This window comes from Sinohyriopsis cumingii, chromosome 2, assembly GCF_028554795.1.
Source record: "Sinohyriopsis cumingii isolate HCF-2022 chromosome 2, ASM2855479v2, whole genome shotgun sequence".
NCBI lineage: Eukaryota > Metazoa > Mollusca > Bivalvia > Unionida > Unionidae > Sinohyriopsis > Sinohyriopsis cumingii.
The window spans coordinates 74,822,273-74,845,725 of NC_142962.1; the positions used below are offsets into that span (position 1 = coordinate 74,822,273).

The 23,453-nt window shown below is 35.1% G+C and overlaps 1 protein-coding gene and 1 long non-coding RNA gene across 2 annotated transcripts; both read left to right on the forward strand.

Moving 5' to 3' along the window:
* The first annotated feature begins 773 nt into the window (after nt 1–773).
* On the forward strand, nt 774–18,006 carry LOC149805196 (barrier-to-autointegration factor-like). Its single transcript, XM_089948353.1, has 3 exons — nt 774–931; nt 8,126–8,251; nt 13,776–18,006. The coding sequence occupies exons 2-3, from the start codon at nt 8,126–8,128 to the stop codon at nt 13,920–13,922; spliced, it is 273 nt and encodes a 90-aa protein (XP_089804479.1). The 5' UTR covers nt 774–931; the 3' UTR covers nt 13,923–18,006.
* Nucleotides 8,259–13,769, forward strand: LOC149805197 (uncharacterized). Its single transcript, XR_016418236.1, has 3 exons — nt 8,259–10,413; nt 11,061–11,220; nt 12,347–13,769. It is a non-coding gene; the product is annotated as an uncharacterized LOC149805197 (long non-coding RNA).
* Nucleotides 18,007–23,453: the final 5,447 nt, after the last annotated feature.

Consider the following 23,453-nt stretch of genomic DNA (forward strand, 5'->3'; position numbering starts at 1 on the left):
GTAAGAGTAAGTGGGTTTGAGAAGATTGAAACACATTTGGCCGAGAACAGTGGAGGAGTTCGGAGATTGGCTGGTGCTCTACAGTTTCTTATTTTAATTTTAAGAAAAATAATTTTCCCAGGTGTCCTCACAGGTCTGGCTGTTTGAAAAGCACCTTTTTATATTTTTGGTATTATTCAAAGTACGTTTAATTCCCTCTATTTTGGTATATGATTGAAGGGTGTAATATAGATTATAGAGTATACAGCTTGGCCTTACTTCAAATGTGCATCTTTCAGCAACAAACAAATGCCAGCTTCGCTTGGTCATTTTCACTTCCTGGACTTCAGAGGTAAATTGTAAAATTAGAGCCGATACATTTTTTTTGTTACATTTTATATATTTGGAAATTAATTCATTGCACTTTCAGAAGCTGTTTTTGTCTAGTCTGGCAATTCTTTCCCTAGTTTAATAACTGCTGAAGATAGTGAACTTGAGACTAACTCAGGCTGATTTTTTAAGCTCAAGGGAACAGTCATTTTAGGTAGCTGTGTGCTTAGATCATGTACAGTCTCAAGTAAAATATCCAATGAAATTTCAGCCACAGTACATGAAAGTAACATAGAGGTATGCCAACATTCTCTCCATTGTGCATATTGGAAATGTAAACAACTTCACCTTACACCCACCACTTTCTCAGAGGTTCATATTTTCTTCAGAGCGCCCCTTGTGGGTTGTTAAGATTTGTCAGGGAACCAGACTAATAACTGCGACCATTGTTTTGACTGGTTGCCTAAAGCGGCACTCCATAGTTCGGGCTTTGGCTAAGCAACATTACAGAAACCATTCTAAGCCAAGAAAATTGTGGATTTGAGCAGAAGTAGTTGTTGATTTACGCGGGAATTCGTTGTTAATTGATACTTAGACATCCTAAAGTTTGATATAACACATCGTACGTATTTCATTATGCACAACAATGGCTAATAACCAAATCTTTTTTGGGAATTTTCGTACTAAATTTAAATCTGACGTGTACGTCATACGATCAAACAAAAGGCATGATTAGATTACAGTATAGTGAATATTACCAGTCATTAGGAAGTAATTTTTGTGCAGTTTCGGTTTAAAGATAGTTCGTTCCACACGTAAATCTAGAATTTCTCCAGAAGATAAGTTACTTTATTTTGAATACTTTATTGTTAATGTTTGTAATGCCAATGCCAAGGGTCAAAATAAAACCGTTGATTGCAGATGCACTTTCATTTTAGTTAATGAAGATCCAAGCAGTTTCCTTAATCTTGTTAATAATCACCTGTTTAATTCACTTAAATATATTTGTGATGTTGGAGGAAGAACCCGAGAAAACCCTGGAAAGAACCACTGACCCATGAGAAGCTACTGGCAAGCTTTCTCATGTGCCCACATTGGCCAAACCCGAATAAGAAAAGACCTTAGGCATTCAGTACCAGCTTTTTCAGTAACAGGTGTCATTTTTTAATTTTTGTTATCACTTATGCCTATAAATGCAGATGATTCACTTTAATTGGAACTGCCTACATCCATATTCCTTTCAAAGGTCATTATTTACACGTCCCCTCAAATGCATATATTGTGGCACAACTTAAATGTTAAATTAGATGAATATTTTTGGATGAGGTTGACCTAAAGGTGAGATCCAGTACAAACTGGATTCATTGTCATGTGCAGTGATATCACAATGAAAGCTATGCATGTTAAAAAAGAATCGTACTACCCTATACTGTGACAATTAGACCCTATACTCTTTTCTTGAGCCAGTTTACTACCAGGCTACCATTGCAAAAGTCCATAGCGATCACAAATTTTCATCTGGAAACTTCTTGATGACAGTTAAGGTGCACAGCATTTTATAATTGGGACTGAAGAGACATGATAAAACTATACCAGGGCTGAGCAAATCCCATAGCCTGACGTCCCTGACTAGTAATTTTTGAAGTCGGGCAAGTAGAATTTTCCAAGTTGCTAGTCTGCGACAAGTGCTTTTTAAAAAAGTCGGGCTAGTCCTTATTTTCGTGCTCTAATCAGTATATCTGCCTTTATTTGGCCAATCATGCCCTCTGGGCATACTGAATAATTGATTCTACCCCTCTTTGTGTATACATTTACATCCTTTTACTGCTTGACTGCATATTGGGCTAAGTGACCAAATTATCGGCAAATCAAAACGCGTCAAACAAAAGAAAGCCAGTATGATCAATTAGCAGTGTTGTAAGCGGTTTTGTTACAAAGAGTTTACTCAATCTAGATCATAACGAGCGGCTCACTATGATTTTAATCCAGCGAGTCAGTGTAATTAAATTAATGAAAGGTACTTTACCGACATCAGTGTTGGTTTCCTTTATGAACTGATTAAATGACAGTAATGATTCTTTAATTTATAATTGATTATACAGATGATTAACTTCCACGTGCGATATTGTGTTTGAAGCGAAACAATTACGCTAATTAATGAGCTGTTTCAATTCGTATTTAAAAGAGAAAATTGATGTTATGATCACTTTAGAAGTAGTTATCAAGCAAGCTGATAGTTACTCTGAGGATAAAATGAGTTTGCTAAATTATTTTCGCAAGTAAGGTAATTTTGGCAAAGGTAAATTTGTTTGAAAATGGAGGGATAAAACGTAAGATGGATACTGAGTGTGCGGTAACTATTTCTGAGTGTGAATGAGGATTTAGTTCAAGGAACTTAATCAAGACTTCTTTAAGGAATTCCTAAAACCAAAAGAGTTTACAAATGCTAATGAACATTTCTGCAAATGGACCAGAGCTTGAGGACTTTAACCCAGACACATCTATCAACTGCTGGCTTAGTGCTGGTGCAGGTGGCAGACATATACATGGACATATTTTCAAATCCATCAGCTAAAACATATATACATGAGTCTGAACAAGCCAAATGTATAACAACCAATGTTTTTGAAAAATTGAATTCTTTTAAGAAATAATTATGTTGTATATCGTTTTGTTTGTTTTTTCTATGGATTAAGCACATACATCTCATCAAATATCGGCAAGTGATTACCATTTTGGGACCAGTGAAAAATAAGGTGGGACTAGTGACGAGTAAGGTGGGACTAGTGAAGAGAAAGGTGGGACTAGTAAATTTTCTGAAACCACTTGTCCTGGACTAGTGGTTAAAAAACAATTTGCTCAGCCCTGTATACTAGTACTAAATTTGAGAAAAACAATTAATCATTAATTTAAGATGAGTAAAATGTGCCAACATGTGTTTTGACCGGCACTGTATACCAGTTAACACAAGATCACTAAAAAGTGTGGTTCAAAATTTCTTTGCAAGTCCCTCAGATTTCTCACATATCTGCACATTCTGTACCAGTGTAAAAGAGACATTCAAAACTTGACTGATCATATATATCTCGTGTACTTGATATTTAGTGAACAGGTTACATTCTGTTCTTATTGATGATTATTATTTACTGGAACTCGCAATAACCACCACATTGATATCAGTTACAGGGATGGTCCTGGCTTTTAAAAAGCTGTCGCAGAAAAAATCGCCAACCTCAATATTTTGTCGCCAATTTTCAAAAAGTGTCGCCAAAACAAGTAGTGTACATTTTTCCAAGTGTTAATTTAGTCTATTAATGTAACAGGCAATGAAAATTACAAAAGATGGGTTAGTTAATACTTTAATTACAACAAGCATTAACAAAATGTTACAAAGTGTTACATGAAGATCCGTCGCGATTTTAGGGCTGCCCACTTGTTGAATGCAGTTTCAAAGTCTAATTTTTCACATCTGTACATGCTGATTTTCATTAAATTCTCGAGAGATGAGATGCAGAGCTTATTTCTGATGTCAGTTTTTATAAGGTTCATCATACGGAATCCACGTTCACAGTCTACAGTGCTGACAGGTGACACCAGTAGTCTCTCAGCAGCCCCCCCCCGCCCCATGGCTAGCTTCACAAAGCTTGTGGCGAATTGCTTCCTAACTCCCAAGAATGATCACTGAATGCTGCATAAAGTTTCTCGACAAGAAAAATAGGATCTCCATTCCCACAAATGAAACGTACACGAGTCAACACCTGGCAATACTGGACCGTATATATAAGCATAAATTCACACACAATTTAGGGATTCTTTCACTCCTGTATTTTGAGAAATAAATAATTATTATTAATTATGCATAACTGTTTTTTTTTTTTTTTTTTGCTATTGTTGCGGAGTTTAAGTCTGCAGCCGTAACACGGGACTGATGGCAAAAGGAAAAGATCAATGAGTAAAATCCTGCATTGGCGACAGATGTAATTGTGATTGAGATTTTTTCCATTTGCTTTGTATTTATACACAGTAGTCAGTACTTCAGAGGTTATCAGTTTTCTATGAGGTTCAGCAAAACTATTGTATTGGTATATGTATAAAAAAAAACAGAAGGGTTAGCCATACAATTAATTGTATCTGTTCTATTCGCGTCTTCAGAAGTCGGTCTGTTGTAGGTATAGTACGGTAGCATGATTGACTGTATCGCAGCATACAGTCCTCAGCCCAGATGTCAGCATAAGCAGATTATGATGTAACAATGCACTGTAAAGATGGGGTTGTCAATAAGAACAAAGGATTGTTTGTGTAACAGATTGATTCCAATGCATTGCTTAGTCAAGTTTGTGGCTTCCTTTCGTTCTGCCTTTTAATTTATCCAGTCCAAATCCATGATTGTATGTACAAATTAAATAACCAAAAAGTATGTCGCCCAAAAAAACGCCAGATGGGATATTTTTGTCGCCAATAAGGAAAAAAATTCACAATTTGCGACATTGGCGAAGCCCAGGACGATCCCTGAGTTATGAATGCGTGAATGCAATGTAAGAAGATGAACATAATCAGTGATGGGCCTTTTTAGTCACCTTATGTATATTGGTAGGAGGAGAACTGGTGTTGTCAAAGTTTTGTGTTTTACTAACAAAAATAATTGGATGTGGTGCACAACCTGTATAGTGATACTTTTCAGTAATCAATCGGGTTTTTGAGCTGGAGAAAAATTCATTTTCAGTGAGGTATAACACATCTTTTTGAGTTGCACATCAGAGAAGTTAAGAGTTGGAGAACGTCAAAATTTGTGTGAGTTTTAATCTAGTTAAGCAATGTTACAGCTGCCCCAGATGAATAGTATTTTCAAGACTAAATCTTTCTGACATGTTCTCATGGCAAAGGGAAGATGACAGCAGATATTGGGAAAACTTGTAGAAGAAAAATGTTGCCAGCTTGTATTTGAAATGATTATTATAAATATCTTGGCCTATTCCCACCATATTTCACATGATACATACCGGTACTGTTGTATTTATAAGCAGTTAATGTTAAGATAACAGTCGATAGGCCCATGTGTAGTTCAAGTCATGGTTAGATATGTTCCAGTTGTTTTAGCTAATCAGCAATCTTCATTTTTATGGTGCCTATATTTAGCTTTGTGTAAAGGAAGTTTGGAAGTTTGACAAAAACGTAGCTTTTAGTATGATGGAAATGAAATGGTTTGAATTCTTCTTTCAGATGTAAAGCACTGTCATTTTTCTTGTGAAATGTAATTACATATTTATGTAAATATCCGTGGCATCTTTATTTGGCGTGACAGCTGTACAATCTTGAAAATATTGGTAATATGGGGCTTGCATAACAATGTCAAAGATCAGACACATTTTGACATTCTGTCTCGTACCTTCTCTAGTAGCTAAAGATTTGTCATAGCTCATTGACAAAGAAAATTATGACACCTAAGAAGGGGTGCATAATTTTTTCAAAATAAAGTTGTCCACTTACAAGTAAATTAAAATCTCTCTGGTGGCCTAGTGGTAAGAGCATCTGCTTTGGATGCAGGAGGTTGCTGGTTCATACCCCCCCAAATCATACCAGAGACATAAAAATGGTACTAACAGCTGCCTCACTAGGTGCTCAGCATTAATATTTTAATGTTGGAACTGGTCTGCCTGGTGTGGGGATAATGTGTCTGGATGGGTCATCATACTACATGTCTCTGGCATGATGCCCCAGTGCTAGACATCACTATAAACTGCCACGCTGCAGACATCATAGCAATATAACTAAAAAACAGTTAAAGCTATGTTAAAAATCCAAATCACACAACAGTAAATTAAAAATTTGTCTATATAAAAGCCCCTCATGTCCGTAGCTTCATAGTTAAAATAATAGTGGAAGAGATATATATGCTTACTTTTATTAAGGAGCACCATTTAAATGCATGCAGTTGGAATCTGTAAAATAATCTGGATATTTCAAGTTGTGTTATTTTTGGACATTGATGGTCAGGGTCTACAGATCTAACAAGAATGCATTCATGGTCTGTAACTGATGAATCAATACAAACATCTGAAAGGCTGGATATAAATTTAGTTTTAGATAATTTATCCTCCACATTTTTCAATATGACATCATATATACTTTTGATGAAATCGTTGCTGCAGTTCTGTTGTGGTGATCAGTTCCAAGAAATTCAGAGTCTAATAAAGGTTTCTCTCTGCTTTGATATGGCACATGCTGTGTTCAGTATCTTCTTGTAACACTTGGTTTAGCTCACATTGTATTTATTGATCACTACATAAATCACGAATTCATTTTCAGATCTCATAATGTAATTTCAAATGAACTTTATTGTGCTTTGCACCTTTTTTGTATGTTAACAGTGTCTTTCCTTGTGATAACCTGTCCTGCAAGCAATCCATTGCTTTTGTATGCAGTTGAGGGGTACCTCTTGAAAAAAAATTCGCTTTGACATAGAGAAAACCATTTGGTGGAGGGGGGGGCACCATTATGGTACTTGGCTGTTTAATGACTGAATCCTCATTTTACAATTATGTCTATAATAATTTTTAATAATGCTGTTTTTCTAATGAAGTTGTTCATTATTCTGTTTAAAAAACATTTATTTTCAAAATGTCCAACATGTGAAAAATTGTTCTAACTGGTTCACCCACAGGGGCTCGTATCGTTGGTTACAATTGATCTATCATACATGTATTATATAATAAGTACAAGGGAGGACACTTGTCTCCTTGCTCACGCAACCTAATTAAGAATAAACGCTGATATTTCAAGCTATGCTTTGTGTAACTTAATAAATTTGCTACTGATATTTAGCTGAGACATTCGATTATGTATCCCTATCAAAAGTTTGACTTAATATCATACCTTTAAGGAATGCCAGATCATTTTTCCCATGCTGCTGCTAGACATGGCCCTGATCGCACCTGCTAAATATACAAAAACAACACCCTGAATGGAATACTATCTTTTCATTGGCCAAGTGAAAATAAGAAAGACGTCATTTTCTTTTAACCAATGAGAGGATAGTATTCCATTCAAAAGACATAATTAACGTGATAATACAAAGGAGGTCAGCTTTTAAATAAGTGCAACAATACAGCAATCATTTCTGCAAGTCAGTTATCAAAACATGGTCGGCGCTTAATTACGTTCTCAGAAAAATGTTTGCGGACATAGCTGTTATGATAGATTGATGCATTTTGTGTTTAATTAAGAGGAGACATTGCATTTATGATGATTACACTTAAAAGGAGCTAAAAAAATAGAACTATTTTTTTATTAAAGTACTACTTCCACTCGGCGTAAGTGACATTTTCATTGTTCGAAATTTCCTTACATATCGTTAATTACAGTGTACCATCATTTGGAAAGAAAATAAAAAATTGTATGACCTATTTTTAAATTTGATATTTCACAATGTTGGTTAGAATTTCCAGATCCTATCTACCGTTTTCGACTATAAAACAAGCGATATATCAAAGTTTCCATTACCAATTTTGATTGCGATTTTCAAGTTAAACTAATAGGGGTAAAGTTTTTAGGTATTTTCTGGTTTATAAAAATGGGATCCACATCTGAACCCATGTTAAAAGTGGGTTTGCGAGTTATCAAGAGAGTGTTGTGTGTGTGTGTGTGTGTGTGTATATATATATATATATATATATATATATATATATAATGACCATAAATGATTGGTTGTTTTCGTTTTTATTCTTTACTTTTATCGATTTGTAATATGTTTATTGCAATGCATACTTGGCACATGCATAATTCTGCACCCCTGATCCAAGGTCATTGTATTTTTCAGATGTCTTCAACATCCCAGAAACACAGAAACTTTGTAGCAGAGCCAATGGGAGATAAGCCTGTTACAGAATTGGCTGGAATTGGTGAAAAATATGGTGAAAAATTAATAGAGAAAGGTTTTGATAAGGTAGGCATTCACTTTCATATATTTCTTCTCTTAATTCATATCCTGATCACATGAATTTTAGGAAATAAACTCCACCACCTCTCATATCCATCCCATACCATTAAACAAAAGGAAGATTCTTATTTCCTCCTTTTGCTACAACTAGGTTTCCTAATTTAAGCTTTTGCTCAACGCGATTAGCAGCATACTGCTTGAACTCTTAAAAATGAAGGATGTCTTTGTTACTTAGACCAGTCCGTAAAGTTGGTATAGTATTGATGTAATTACTACATGTTGCAATATTTTTTGTATTTTAACAGTATTTGTGCAGATTTTTCTGCATTTGTGGATTTTGTTATTCTGTCATTGAGTTATGTGGTATCAATGGTGCTCATTGTTAGATGTTAATTTGTGCACATTGTTTGTATTTTGTTGTTATCATTATATGTGAATACTTTCAGTTTGTTATTTTCCAATATTTTTGTTCTTATTGCCTTTTTTAATTGGACAAAACAGTATGTTGTGTCAAGTGCCTTGCTAAAAAAAATACTGAACACTCGGGGGCCTTCAAAAAATGTAAAATTTGGCTGCTCCTGTATATTTAGTGAAGAACTTATTGGGCTTATGGAAAAAAATTATTTGCTTGAGAAAGTTTTGATCATGCTGACAAAATGCATGAAAGTTTATTTTGACGTTGAAAGGCTAGTAAATAATTAATATTTATCCACATGAAGACCCCTTACTTACTGTCACTTAACATACTTCTTTTGCAAGCTTTAAATTTTATGTACAAATCGAAGCATGTGACCTATGAATGGGCAACAGATTATCTGGGTTATCTGTAATTAGTACTCACTTGGCTTTAACATGCATGTGATTCTACCAGCAATAGGACAAAAATAGCATTTTTAAGGCCATCTACCACACAATATTGAAATGGACCACTTAGAAAAGTACAAAGCTGAAAATAAATTGAAATTTCGCATTCAAGTGAAATTTTTAAGAGATCTGTTGTCAGTGACTATGATTTAGGCAGAGGAAATTTTGATTAAATGAAGACAACAAATCTGAAATACACTTGTATTCTGACAACTTACATTTGTGTAGTACACTCCATCTTTTAAATAATATACATGCATATGAAAAATCCATGAATTCGAGTATTCAATGATGTTAGAAAACACAGCTAAAACATATATTTAAAGTGGTGATCCATGTTTGATGTATATCCCATTGTCAACAAACACGTTTCCCAAAACCACCAATTTGCATCATCATATGTTGACAATATTACTTTGGTCCCGAGGATATTGAGATAAATGGATAATACTGTATTATGAAAATAGCGACAAAATACTGAAGTTGGGCAAAAATGTTTTTAAAGCCAGCAACATCGCTGAGGCATAGCTGCCAACCCTCACGATTTTGGCATGAATTTCATGACTATTTCAGTGATTCACGAATTCATGCAGCAAGCAAAAAATTCACGAATTCTCCAATTCTCAATTATTTTAAATCTTTATTAAAATAACCAATTTCCCATTAAATGCTAGTCGTGATACTGGCAGTTGTCGAAACGGTCCAGTACTGATGGTTGTGACATTAGTAGAACTACAGCATATTGGTACAGTTGGCCCGGTAGCAAGAATTTTAGCCTATTTTAATCTACATGTATAAGAGTAGTTTTACAAATGCTTTTGAGAGAAACTGGGGCTTAACTGGAATTTTTCTCAGCACATGCGTCACCAACACTGATTTGAATTACCGTTCGTCATTGCATCTAAGATGTTGATAATGGCTTTGAGAAGTGTCAAATTTTGAAGGGCAGCAAACTTTAAGGTTGGATGCATTGAGCATTAAAATTTGATCGCATTTAAGCCTAAAATGTCTTCGTGAAGGGTCACTTCGATGTTTCTTCATTCATCTTCCCCCATGTCAGTGTAAACTTTGATGGGGCAGAATAAATTAAGGCGTACACTTTAGAGCAATCAGACTTTAAAGTGATGACCTTAGTCGAAATTCTTTTGTCTCAAAATTTTCTGGAAGGAGGAAGTGTAGTTGGCTCCGGGGAGACATAAAGAGATTAGTGCGTTCCTCGTTTAACAAGAAAGGAACCAGGTGGCTGTCTTGTGAAAAGAAAGATGGGTTTTAGTGCTAGGACGCACAGGCTCTGAAGCAATAAGGTACGCAATTTTAGTTTCACATAATATTCTATAATTTGATTGTTTGTTTTATGCAAATGTGTTTGCTATGACTAGGTTTCCATATTATGTATCATTTATTCAATTCATGGATTTGTGTTGATGCTAGAGTTATTATACAATTTATTTTATTCAATTTCATGGAAAGTGTTGATGCTAGAATTGTTATGCAATTTACCTTTTAATTTTACAGTTATTGGTAGAATTGATTGCATGCGATCCAAATGTTCATATATGTAGGATTTCATAAGGTTATATGGAATAACTTCCTTTGTTTGTTAGGACGATACAGACTATCATGAGTTAACGATACTTACCTAATTATATCTGATTTTGTAATGTTTGAATAATCTTGTAGGTTAAGGATTGCTGTGAATTACAATTTGTGAATTTCATGCAGTAGTAATCAGACATGTTGTAGCATACGTAAAATGATATGGTAATATTTGATAGACGCTCACATGATAATTTAAGACCTGTCGCTGCAAGCGAGGTCAGTGTCCTACCGTACTAAGTCAGAATTTACGCAGTGTGTGGATAGCCGACATGCTCTGAATAACGTGGGTGAATTTTATATACTTCTTAAAGAGTGAGGTATACATAATTATGGTGTAATTTTGTCCTTTAAGGAACAGCTTTCTGACAGAAGACGTGACAATCTGAAGAAAGAAGTCACAGAGAGAAGGATGAGGTCAGAATAAAAGGACCAGGAATTCCATGAAGGGGCAAAGCATAGAGCTTAGCAAGGATGAACTAGGAGATGTTGATATACGGTCAAAGGAAAGGAAGGTAATGCAAATTGGTCGTGGACATTGCGCTCTTTTTATCTCTCGTTATGATGATGAAATAAATGCAGATTAGACACACCTGTTATATTCTATTGATATAATCTAACTAGAATTGGAATTGCCGTTATTAATTTGTTCTAATTAAATTTGCTATTTTCTTGTCAAAAGGGGGCTCATATTGCTTTATTTCTTCCCAGTATTCTTGCTCAGTTCTGTCTTGAAATTCCGTTCTTCTTTCACTCCTGCCGGGCTATAATATCGAGGGAGGTCATCTGCTAGATAATGCCAGCCAAATCCAATAACCACCCCTCTTACTAAGAGGGCAACATTATATGCTTCACCACCAAGGAAAAGGTATTGTATTGCTCAAAAAGTGAAGTTTGATTTGGAATATACCAAAAATTGGCTATGCATTCAGTCATCAAACATTGATATACATCATGCTTTTGCACACAGTGTGCCACAAATTTTAGTATTGGGCATAGTGGCAGAGACAATGTGAGGAAACACATTAGTTGCAAAAAACACATAGAGGTTGGGAAAATTTAAGAATTTGCAGATTTCAGCTCTGGAATATTTTAAGCCATCAACGGAAGACCTGCTATCTACCAAAGCATTATTTGTGAGTTTTCTTGTTGAACACAATCTACCTGTATCAGTTGGAGACCATGCTAAACATTTGTTCCGACAAATGTTGCCAGACTCTGAGGTCACTTCCAAATGTTTCTGTGGAAGAACCAAAAGTGCTGCACTAGTTAATTTAAAGCAACGTTGGAGAACATCAGAGAACGCCTGGTGCTTCCCATGCAGTTTAATGTTTCAGTCCTGAATTAGGTAGGGTTACAACTGAGCTGCTATCCGTGGAAACATGCAGTGAAGCTTCCACAGGTAATTTGTTTGCTTCGACTTATATAATAAACAGTTTTTCAAGTTTCAGGTATAAAGCTGTTTTTTTCTCAGTATGTCACCATTTGCACAATGAAACACTTAAAAATTATTTTTTTAATGTTTTAACTTTTTAAGGATTATGTTACACAACTAAAAAGATAAGGCCATTTGATTGCATATAAATGCATTTTTGTGTCTGTGTGTGTTTAACAAACTTGTAATCCTATTTCTAATTTCAGATGGATTCCTCAGTGACTTCCCTTTTAACAGGAGTGGAATGAGTAGACCAACAGTGGGTGAAAGTTGGAGAGAGTCTAGCATCAGGTGGAAGCAAGAAGTATGCCCCTTTGTCTAAATTCATGATGCAGCTCCTGTGCATTCCTCACAGCAACATTGACAGTGAAAGAGTATTTTCTCTAGTGAGGAAAAATAAGACAGACTTAGGGCAGAAAATTTGTCAGCAGTTTTGGTCACCAAGATCAACCAGCAGGCAAGAAGCCTGAACTGTTTTGAAAACATTTACGATCAAGCAATTGAGGTAGCTCAAGTCTGCCACAGTATCATGTCCTGATAAATAACCACAGGAACAAGTGAAGTTTATGAATACCATAATAAATAGAAATGCAGATATATTTCTGCATATGTGTAGTGTTTTTATTTTTATTTTGCGATCTTGATATAGTGTAGTATTGACGGTCAGAGTGGATGGAATTATTGTCATGGTATTTTTCACTAATTCATGTGCAAATTCACTAATTTTTATCCCTATTTTCGCTAATTGCGAGCCGGGAAGGTTGACAGCTATGCTGATGTGGGATGTTATTTTAGGTGCTACAAGTAATAAAGGGATCAAAGGTGCTCCATGACTGCTTTTGAATCTTTGATTAAATGTTGGCCAGCCTTTGGTGGAGGTGAGATAAAAGAAGAGACCAACCAGAAATGTGATTCTGTTTTCATCATTTCTTTTCATATTTTAAAATACAGCAATTGCAGTGTTGTGTGCCAAATAATAGTAAAGAGAAGAAGAGAAAAAAAAGGATGCATGTGGGCTCGTCAAATTGGAGTCGGTGCTTAAGGAAATCAAGTCAGGACTTATGATGATTCTAAAGGCACTAGCCATGGGTCTTTGAACAAAATTTTCTTTGAGCACTGAAATGAAAGATTTTAAAGCAGATGATAAGTAGGGTACATACCTGTCCTGCATGAAGTGTTCTTCACTTCTACCTGCTGTGTACGTGCAATGTGGGTGGGTGGGTTCCATGGATTTGCAGCAGAACTTAAGAGGTCAGACCAAAAAAGTGATGATGCGGTTGCTGGCCTTGGGGAAATTTGTCCCTGTGACCATTGTAAGTCTTCAGTAATATCTTGGAGTTAAGAAGAAACCAACTCTTACAATTTTGCTTAAGTCTTACGAAAATTACTCATAACATTTTGACTTACGGCATACTAGCCAAAATTCCGGATAATTGGTTCATCCGTGTTTTATTTGGATCCAGGTTTTATCTTAGAATTAATGAAATTAGTCAGGTAACCAGGCAAACTTTACAGCAGCACCCGAGATGCTTTAAACTGCACCTGTTTGTTCGTGTGTCTGCATGTTCACTAAACCTTATGTAGTGGTACTAGTATCAGATTTTGTAAGTAATGAGTCTCTCCTTTTCTTTTTAGGCCTATGTGGTTTTAGGCCAGTTCCTTGTGTTAAAGAAAGATGAAGAGTTGTTCAAGGAATGGCTGAAGGAGGAGTGTGGAGCCAATTCCAAGTATCAGAATGACTGCTTCCAATGTCTGAAGGAATGGTGTGACAACTTTTTGTGAACTCCAAATCCAGCACAGAAGGAAAAAAGAATATGATTATAAACTTAACAGCTCTTTAAAGAACTATGATGACATGGGTATTAGAATATTACACAAGATATTTATCAATTGCTAGTGCATAATGTGAAGAAGATCTGTACATCGCTTTTATGTAATGAGTTTTGATTATATTACTCCATGTAGAACTGGCCCCCCCCCCATTTAAATGAATATGATTTCTTGCAAAAACGTCTGTTTTAATATCATGCATTGCTATATAGTGATTCAGTTAATTTAGTTTAATTGAATGCCTGATGAAAAATAAATGACCAAATGTTTTAATTTTAGAAATAATAAACAAATTGAACTAAAAATTTGGAATTCATTTAGTATGACTGCTTTCCTGCATAATTTGGTCATATCAGTTTTCATTGTAATAGTCAGAAAAATTTCATTACAAGTGATATGAGGTGATTTTGAACAAAATCTGAGTTGTGAGCCAACTCTATGTGATGATTATATTAAATGATGCTATGATCCTGATGTTGTAAAAATGTAACTTCTCTCAAATATCACTTGATTCCATTTCATAAGTCTCAACTCTGCACCAGACATGGCAAAGGGTACTAATGAATACAAATTCTCTACTGTTTTTCTCTTTGTAAAAAAATATATACATGTATGAGTATTTCATTGTTTTTTCTAATTATGAGTAGAAGTAATTTTTAAAACTCGTGAGTACTTGTGGAGTACTTTTACAATTTTAATTGCATACAAAACTAAAAGGCTTAAAAATGTTGTAGGGATTAATGCCATTTTTCAGCACACGATAGGCTATACGAAGTGGCCAGTATTAATGGTGGAGGAAGAACCCTGGAAAGAACCACCGACTCACGAGAAGCTACTAGCAAGCTTTCTCTCATACCCACATTACCTGAATCCGAGACTTGAACCCATACAAACAGGTGAGATGACAGTGACCCGTAATGGAGAGCGCTTTAGACCACTCGGGGCCCCGCTTAAAAATGTACTATAATGAATTGACCAGGAAACACAAACATCACTGTTTACATAATATTCCTTTTAAACAGAGTTTTTCAAAACTAGTTTATATTCTCATATTACAAATTAGGGGCCCAGAGTGGTCTAAAAGCTCTGTTTGTTACGGATCACTGCCATCTCATCTCTGCATGGGTTTGAGTCTTAGATTCAGCTAATGTGGGAATGTAAGAAACCTTGCCAGTAGCATCTTGTGGGTCAGTGGTTCTTTCTAGGGTTTTTCCAGGTTCTGCCTCCACAATGTTACAAATTACAACTCAGAGACCATACATTCAATTAGGGTTGATCATCATTTAAGGTCTATTTAACTTAAGATTGTCTGATTCAAATGGCAGAGAATAATTTGACAAATCACAAATATGGCTTTTTATTTCCTGTCCTTCGTGTTCTATCAGGTACATGAGAATAGGAATTTGTCACTGAAAGTCTTCTTATTGCCTTTTTGCTTCAAATATATGCATTGAATGAGAGATAGTTCAAAAGAGCAGAGATTCATTTCAGGATTTGTACTACTTGAAACAAAATCGGGGTATATTTCCAGGTGTGTGTTTTGTATCATTCTTGTCAGATTAGCACCATGTCCACACTCTATGCGTACATTCACCAATACCTCAGTTAAGAGAATAAAAAGGGGTGTGTGTGGTTAACATGAAAATCAAAATTTGAGTCATACTGTACCATACTAATATTTTAAAAATTTTGATCAGCAACATTAAAACAGAAATACAGTCTTGAACCCAGAAAAGGAAGCCAAATAATAACTACTTGTTTTAACTGGAGAAACACATAATAACCATTTCACAGAGAGCAAGTTTATTCATTCATTTTGTATATAGTTAGTGGCATATTCAGTACATCAAGGCAGTTCTGCTTTTAATTGTTTGGCTTTTTCACTATTAAAAATGTTTGGCTTAGTAAAGGTAAATGCACTGGTACTTGACATTGTATCTGTACACTAAACATGGCTTTCTTTTGGTGCAGAATGTACTTTTTCCTTCCATTACCAATAAAAAAGATGTATGGAAACAGTGATATTCATTTGTAAGAAATGGGCCACCCTTATGGTTTCTTTTTTCTTGGTTTTGGTTCAGTTCATCTGTGAACTTCATTGATTAAATTTTGAATATGAATGCAAGAGAGGAAAAGCAAACACAGTTTTAAGTTCCTAAAATAAGACGTGCTTTAAAAAGTACTATGGAGTGCAGAGCACAAGTACAGCTACTTTCATTCCAGGAAAGTTGGAGTACATGCGTTTGGATTTTCATTGTAGTCTGCTATGCAACATTTTTGTAAGGTGTAACAGTAGAATGAATACGCAAATTTGTGCACCATTTAAACTCCTTTTAAACGACTAGTGTCAAAAGTGACAATAGAGATGACCAAAACTACATTTCTTTTAGCATTTTTCATGTTTGGAACTGCAGTTTTGCCTTTAGTCAATCTGGACACAAAAGCTTTGTGAATTGAAATCGGTGAGTTTAGTTAAGCAGAATTTGATTATGGATCATAAGCACTCTAATAAATTAGATGTTGCTTATAGTCCTTTTTGGGCTATTTTTAGATATAATATCATAAGATACACTTGTATTTTGCTATTTTAGTAGTTGTTTCTACTTCTAAAAGAATTTCCTCTCACCTCAACAAAATATTAACACGGTTAAAAAATTGTTAGAAGCATATGTTTAGCAAATGATGTTTTAGTACATGACATCACTGGTTGCATGGAGAAGAAAAATATCATAATACAATTTTTGCTGACTTGTTCATATTTATATTACTTGAAGATGGTAACTGTATTTAAAAAAGCGATATCTACTTGTTTATGTTTAATTTTACGATACTGATCTTATTATAATACTCAACATAAATTTGCATGTATATAAAGATCTATACACATGGCACCAACTGCTAGTCTAGTCCCATATTCCTCCTGGTAGATGAAAATGATTTTACAGCGTTCTTAAGTTTCTTATATATCATATAGAGATGAATAATGTGTAAAATGTGTTGCTTTTATTTTGTGGCTGTCTGTGGTATAAAGTTATTGGCCGTGATTATATAATTTGAATTAGTAACTTGTACCACTTCACCTATTTTGCATACTTGCCATAGATTTTCACTGTCTGAAAACACTAACAGACTAGTAGACTCCTTTTTTATGTTGTTTTTTTTGAGAACTTTAAATTGACCAAGGCTGTAGTTAAGAAATGATTAAATGTTGTAGTATCGATGTAGAAAGTTGTAAAATTTGTGCAACATATTGAATACAGTTTTGAACTTTGTATTAGGTCTGTTAGGCTTGCATCAGAATGTGTTGTTAAAGGTCTTGTGTCAAAACTCTACCCGTGTGGATAAAATAGTTGTCAGCATGATACTGATGTGCTTTTAAACTTAAAATTGTAAAGATTTCACCTTGTATGCTGCACAGGCAAGTTTGGATTTTACTCTGGTTTTAGATCATGAATAAAGTCAAAGCAGACCTGTTAAAATTTAATATTGTGATAGATATCTATACAAATTCTTGTATTTAAGAACTTGACAATTAGGGTGGGATATCATCTGTTGGAATATACATGGTACCAATGAAAGGTGGCTTTAAATGAAAACACTTATGCTAGGGTGTGAGGTATTCATAAACACCAAGAACTGATTCAGAATTACATCTGGTAGAAAACTATTCACAACTGAAAGTGCCTTCTGCATGTGTCATTTGTGTTATACTGAAAATCCTCGCCTGGAAAAAATCTCAAGATATGAGCAGAGATGCTAAACTAGATTAAAGTCCTTTGCAACATGCTTGAAAGTATTATCTTTTCTGACAATTTTGTTGACCATATCAGTCATTATTATTTTCAGTATTAAAGGCCTAATGTAGAAATGCAGGAGGTAACATATACATGTCTAGACACGAAAAAATGATTTGGCATATACAATAAATTAGTCATTTCATTATTTGTTGCTAACACAATTTTTAGATTAATTACAGTGCATTAATTGTGTTACTATGTTTTAATGCAATTTTAGAAATAAATGTTATCTGACTGTCCATCATTTCAGTAATTATTAACTCTATTTTTCTGCAAATTATGAAGGTTGTTCAGATGTGTTTTGCAACTTATCCTTCAGTCTGCACTATTATTCCCACATAACTATTTTCATAATCCGAGTCCTGTTATAATTATGTTTATATGTACGTATAATTTATGAAACCAAGCTAGAAATGAACTGAACTTTTGACAAGACATGATTTTATTTAGAATGTGTGACCTTTGACCTCCTTACATTCATTTGTCATATCTTGACAAATTTTGTTATTGCTACTTCTGAATGGAAAATTATATGAGGTTTACATCATCTTATGCTGTCTATTTGGTCATAAAAGAAAATGGTACCAATCTGATATCCAGTATGGTTACCACAGAAGCCATCTTGAAATCTTGTTATTGCTACTCTAAACAGAAAGTCATATCAATATGGGGATTTCACTAGAAAACTTCCTATAGGATCTTGAAAAAAAAGGTGCTAATTTGATATCAAGTATGACAAACACAGTGGACACCTGAAAAATGTTAGTGTTACTTGTAAATGGCAAGTTATATATGTGTAAGGTTTTTACCAGAAGATTAATTACTTATCTGGTTGGTTCCTCAATGAAAATGGAGGCTATCTGAGATCCAGTATGGACACCATGGCAGCCATCTTGAAAATCTTGATATTGCCACTCCGAAATGGAAAGCTCTATCAACATGGAGTTATCACATGGAGATTAATTATGATATCTAGTTGGTTCTGAATTAAAATGGTGGCAATCTGACTTCCATTATGTCACATGTTACCATGTATAAAAATGCCACAGTGAACATAACTAAATCTTGTTATTGCTACTTCTTCAGAATGGATGGTCATGTCATCATGGGTATTTCACCAGTTCTCTGCTGATGCATCTTCATTAGCAGCCAGTGTTCCAATGTGTTAACCGTATGTATCTACACCTTGGTGGATTGATCATATATTTCAGGTCTGAAATTCTTTAGATGTGGCAGCAAGCCATTGCATCCAATAAAAATCCAAGTCATTCAGATTTGGACATTATTCCTACATGATCGAGACGGGGCAACACACAACTGGAATGGACTCGTAATTTTCCACTTCTGGTTTGTGTTTGTACAAATACAACCTTTCTGTCAAATACACCTGTAATGGCTTCTCTTTGGTACGCTGTCATACTTTCAATGTTAAACTAACAAAATATCCTCTTGAATTCAATCGCCTCTACCAATGTTGGCCGATGTACACTGCACAGCTGTTACACCCTTTGGTTAGTAGGCATTGCATACTAAGGGAGACAACTCATGAAATCCAACAGCTGTCACTAGGACAAAGCACTGAAATATCTGATCAGTCTGTCAAGGTGTAGATAGGGTTGATGTATCAGAACCTTGGCTAGAGAAGATGCTACTGGTGTCCAGTTTGTCCTAAATTAAACTTATGCCAATCTGGCAGCTACAATGACTAATTTGAAAATCATATGACTGAAGAATGTCAGAGATAGTTTCAACACTCAATTAAAAAGAAGAAATGGTCCATTTTAAATTTCTGGAAATTCTTTTAAGATAAAAGAACTTCAGACCCTTCGATGAACTCTTTATCTTTGCATTATAACTTTTGTTTGGAAATTAATTTTTTTCTTTTAATTGGCACTGTATTACCTGTATTGTCAAGACATGTCACTAAACCATATAGATACATGTACTGTGACTGGGTATAAAGGTCATCAAACAGTGGAAAAGAACAATCATTTCTATATTAAAGTAGAGGTACTTGAATGAGTTGATACAAATCTGACTTAAATGTTTTCATATTGTCAACCCCATGAAAGCAGATTTACTGGGTTGAAAGTCCCAGGCTTTTGAGTAACCTTGGAGTGAAGCCAGTATCAGTATAGAGTAATATATTATTATTATTATTATTATTATAGTTATTTTAGGTCATTGGCATAAATTCTTGTTTAAAGAATTCAATATACAAATTTATTATTCAAAATGTCTGGTAGAAAAGGGTTTCATTCACAGATTTCTTCAAATTTTCCCTCCCATTTTTCACAATGTACATTTTTGTTCGCATATTCTGTAAGGAACTAGACAGTTTAGCTGTTGTCAATTGCATATGAAATTGGCTGTTCCAGAAGTAACAGGCCATAACATTCCTTACAAATTTTGAACCAACAGAATGTTTTGTATGAAAAAGTGGAGGAATATTTAGTGAAAATTTTGTACATACAGATTTATATTTATGCAGACTTTAACATACTATTATGAGTATATTACTTAGCCATTTCTTTCTTTTTATTTACAATAATTACTTATCAGACAGAAATGAGCAGTATTTGAATACTGAATGTGATTTTTCACATATTTTATGCAGACTGAGCTACCATGATCAAAATCCTGAAGCTGTTGTTATGCAGTAAACACTGATAGAAATTGTTAACAAGTAAAATTTGATAAACTCAAGCAAATTCAAGGTTAGTTCCCAATTAATCTTTTTTGATGAAAACATTTAGTATGGTCAGCACACTCTGTCTCCTCCCCATCCCTGCCTGTGAAAAAAACGGGTGGAAGTGTGGAGGTTGTATGGTATAAGAATCAAACGTTTACCTAGAGTATGTACCCCAACAATGAATTCTTAAGCAATATTGTGGATTTATTCAATTCCTTAAATAACAATAGAGATATTTAAAGTTACACTGACTGAATATAAGTAACACAATGAATATTTACATATTTAAACTGTGCCTTTCTTGGGGAAACACCTAGTATGAATGGTCAGTACACTTGCCTGATCACTTTAAGCAGTAAGAAAGCAGTTTAAGAATCACCTGGCCATTGATGGCTGGAAACATATGACCATTTAATACATTGCTTTTACAGGTGACATTTCATTTTGTTAATGACCATTGACACCAGGTGATCAGTATAGAAAGGAGACTGTTAAAAGTGAATGACCTTAGACACTAGGTGACCACTATACAAAGATGACTGTTAAGAGGGAATGACCTTAGATACCAGGTGACCACTATACAAAGATGGCTGTTAAGAGGGAATGACCACTGACACCAGGTGACCACTATACAGAGATGACTGAATAGGTTTTCATTGCAGTTACCTTGATTAGCTATCACATTTGATGCTTAACATAAAAAGCATGCAGTCTGCTATTTTAATTTCTGTAATCATTCACACATTAGGTACAGTTAACAATGTACGCAGTTACAATGTAGTCATTCTTATAGAAAGTTTACCACTACTGACCTATTTATTCCAACTTCCAACTTGAATTGGGCTTTCTAAGTAGGTTCTGATGTATATAACTTGGAAGAATCTATATGGTTGCAAGTTAATGACTTTACCCTTGTTAGTGAAGCATAAATTTTAGGTCACAGTGACTTCTTTGGGTGTAGTACAGTAAACCTGTCTTAAAAGACCACTGCTATACAAGAAACCATACTTTTCTTCGGCAAAAGGGATGTTCTTTTATGTCAGGTTCTACTATGCTCACAGAGATGCATTTATTTACCAGGTTTCATGACTGGAAGATGAACTGTTAAAAAGTACCCAATATATGAACTTTAAACGGCAAGTTTAAACAAGGCCTTGGAAGCTTGAAATATCAGTCGGGGGGGGCTTGCAATATGGGTGTAGTACTTGTCTAACCTCAATAGAATTCCCAAAGCTTGTGTGCTCAAGAGCTAAATAATAAAACCTAACCAAAAAAGTAAAAGATGAAATATAGGTCAAAATTTAATTATTTTCTTGTAACAGAGTCGTACCCACCAAGATGAATTCACTCACCAACTTGAATGATTATAGATAGGACAGCAAGTGTACAGCATGCAAAAAACTTGTATGGTCATCAGCTAAATGCAGAAATTTACCCCAAGCCAATTAATTTAATCATGTAATATCTACCTGATGCTACTGCATTGTTAGTACTTTTCCTAGAGGCAAAAACCCGACCAAATAGCGAAATTCTGTCATCCTATTAGGGTGAACCAGAATCTTCCAGATCACTGATCAGCCATGCAGAAGAACACCACACATCCAAGGTATACATGAAAGCCCTCAGTATTTTTTGAGGGAGCAGCCTGGGAGTCTTGCAATAGCAAAAGGCAAGTATTACATCATTAAAATTAGTCCCCCCTCCCCCCAACATTTTAATATCAGTAATACCATGCTTGCTATTAATGTGGACCCTCCCCCTTCCCACAGTGGGGTAGCAACAGTATGAACCTCATCTGCTTTAATTTTCTCAAGTTCAGTTCCCTATCAGTAAGGGACTGGTAAGCTCTTGATACCCAGAAATGGTGGAAACAAAACATTAGCTAAACTTTCATTGTCACACTGCCATAGAATGAGAAATTATTGATGCTACATTAAAAATCCAAATCAAACACATACACTCTTCTGTTCTGGGACCAGAGAACAAGTCTGTGCTAATGTAAAATGTATTCACTATGATCAAAATGTTAAAAGCAATGCAAAACTTAAGCTTTCAGGACAGAAATAGCACTAATAATGTCAACCAGGCTGAAAAACGGAAAGGGACTACTAAACATTTGCAAACTACCAAAAGCGTACAATAATTGCATGAACAAATTTAAGGATGGCTATCCTAAACCAAAATAGAACAGAAGCCAAGTTTGATAACCAAGCATTATAGATGATTTTGTTGTTGTTCTAGGGTTTAACACCATTTTTCAGCACGAGATAGGCTATACATGGCGGTCAGTATAACTGGTGGAGGAAGAACCCTGAAAAACCCAGGGAAGAACCACTGACCCACGAGAAGCTACTGGCAGGCTTTCCCACATACCCATGCTAGCCAAGCCTTGGACTCGAACCGACGCAGACAGAGGTGAGATGGCAGTGATCCGGAATGGTGAGCACTTTAGACCACTCGGCCACTCAATGAAGCGAAGAAGTGGATATGTGGTCTGCTTACAATGTACACAATTCGCTATATAGGTACTGCAACAAAAGTGGCAGGTGTCGAGTTTGTAGACTGCAAAATGCAAGAATAGGGAAATTAAAATACCTTCTGCTTAGAAATTGTTATTTTTAATAAAAAATAAATTTTAATACTAACATCTGTAGAAAAAGGAAACTAAAATGCAAGGACACCATATGTAAAAAGCAATTGTCTGAAAAAAAGACTTTCAAGAGACTTTAATTAAGCAGCGATTAAAATTTATCGTTTTCGAATCCTAATGTTCGCAGAGCAATTTTTAACATTGCACCCTATAATGTAAATAAGCAGATGAAATCAGGTTGCTGGCCTGAAGCTGCCATTGGGTCCTGGGTTGCACATGTCTGGTCTAGTTAGATGTTTCTGGCATAAACAGTGCTTGCGACTGAACTCATGTCTGTGATACATGAAATAGAATTCATTCTGGTAGTAGTCTACATCTGTGATGAGAGTGTACAGCTCATCAAA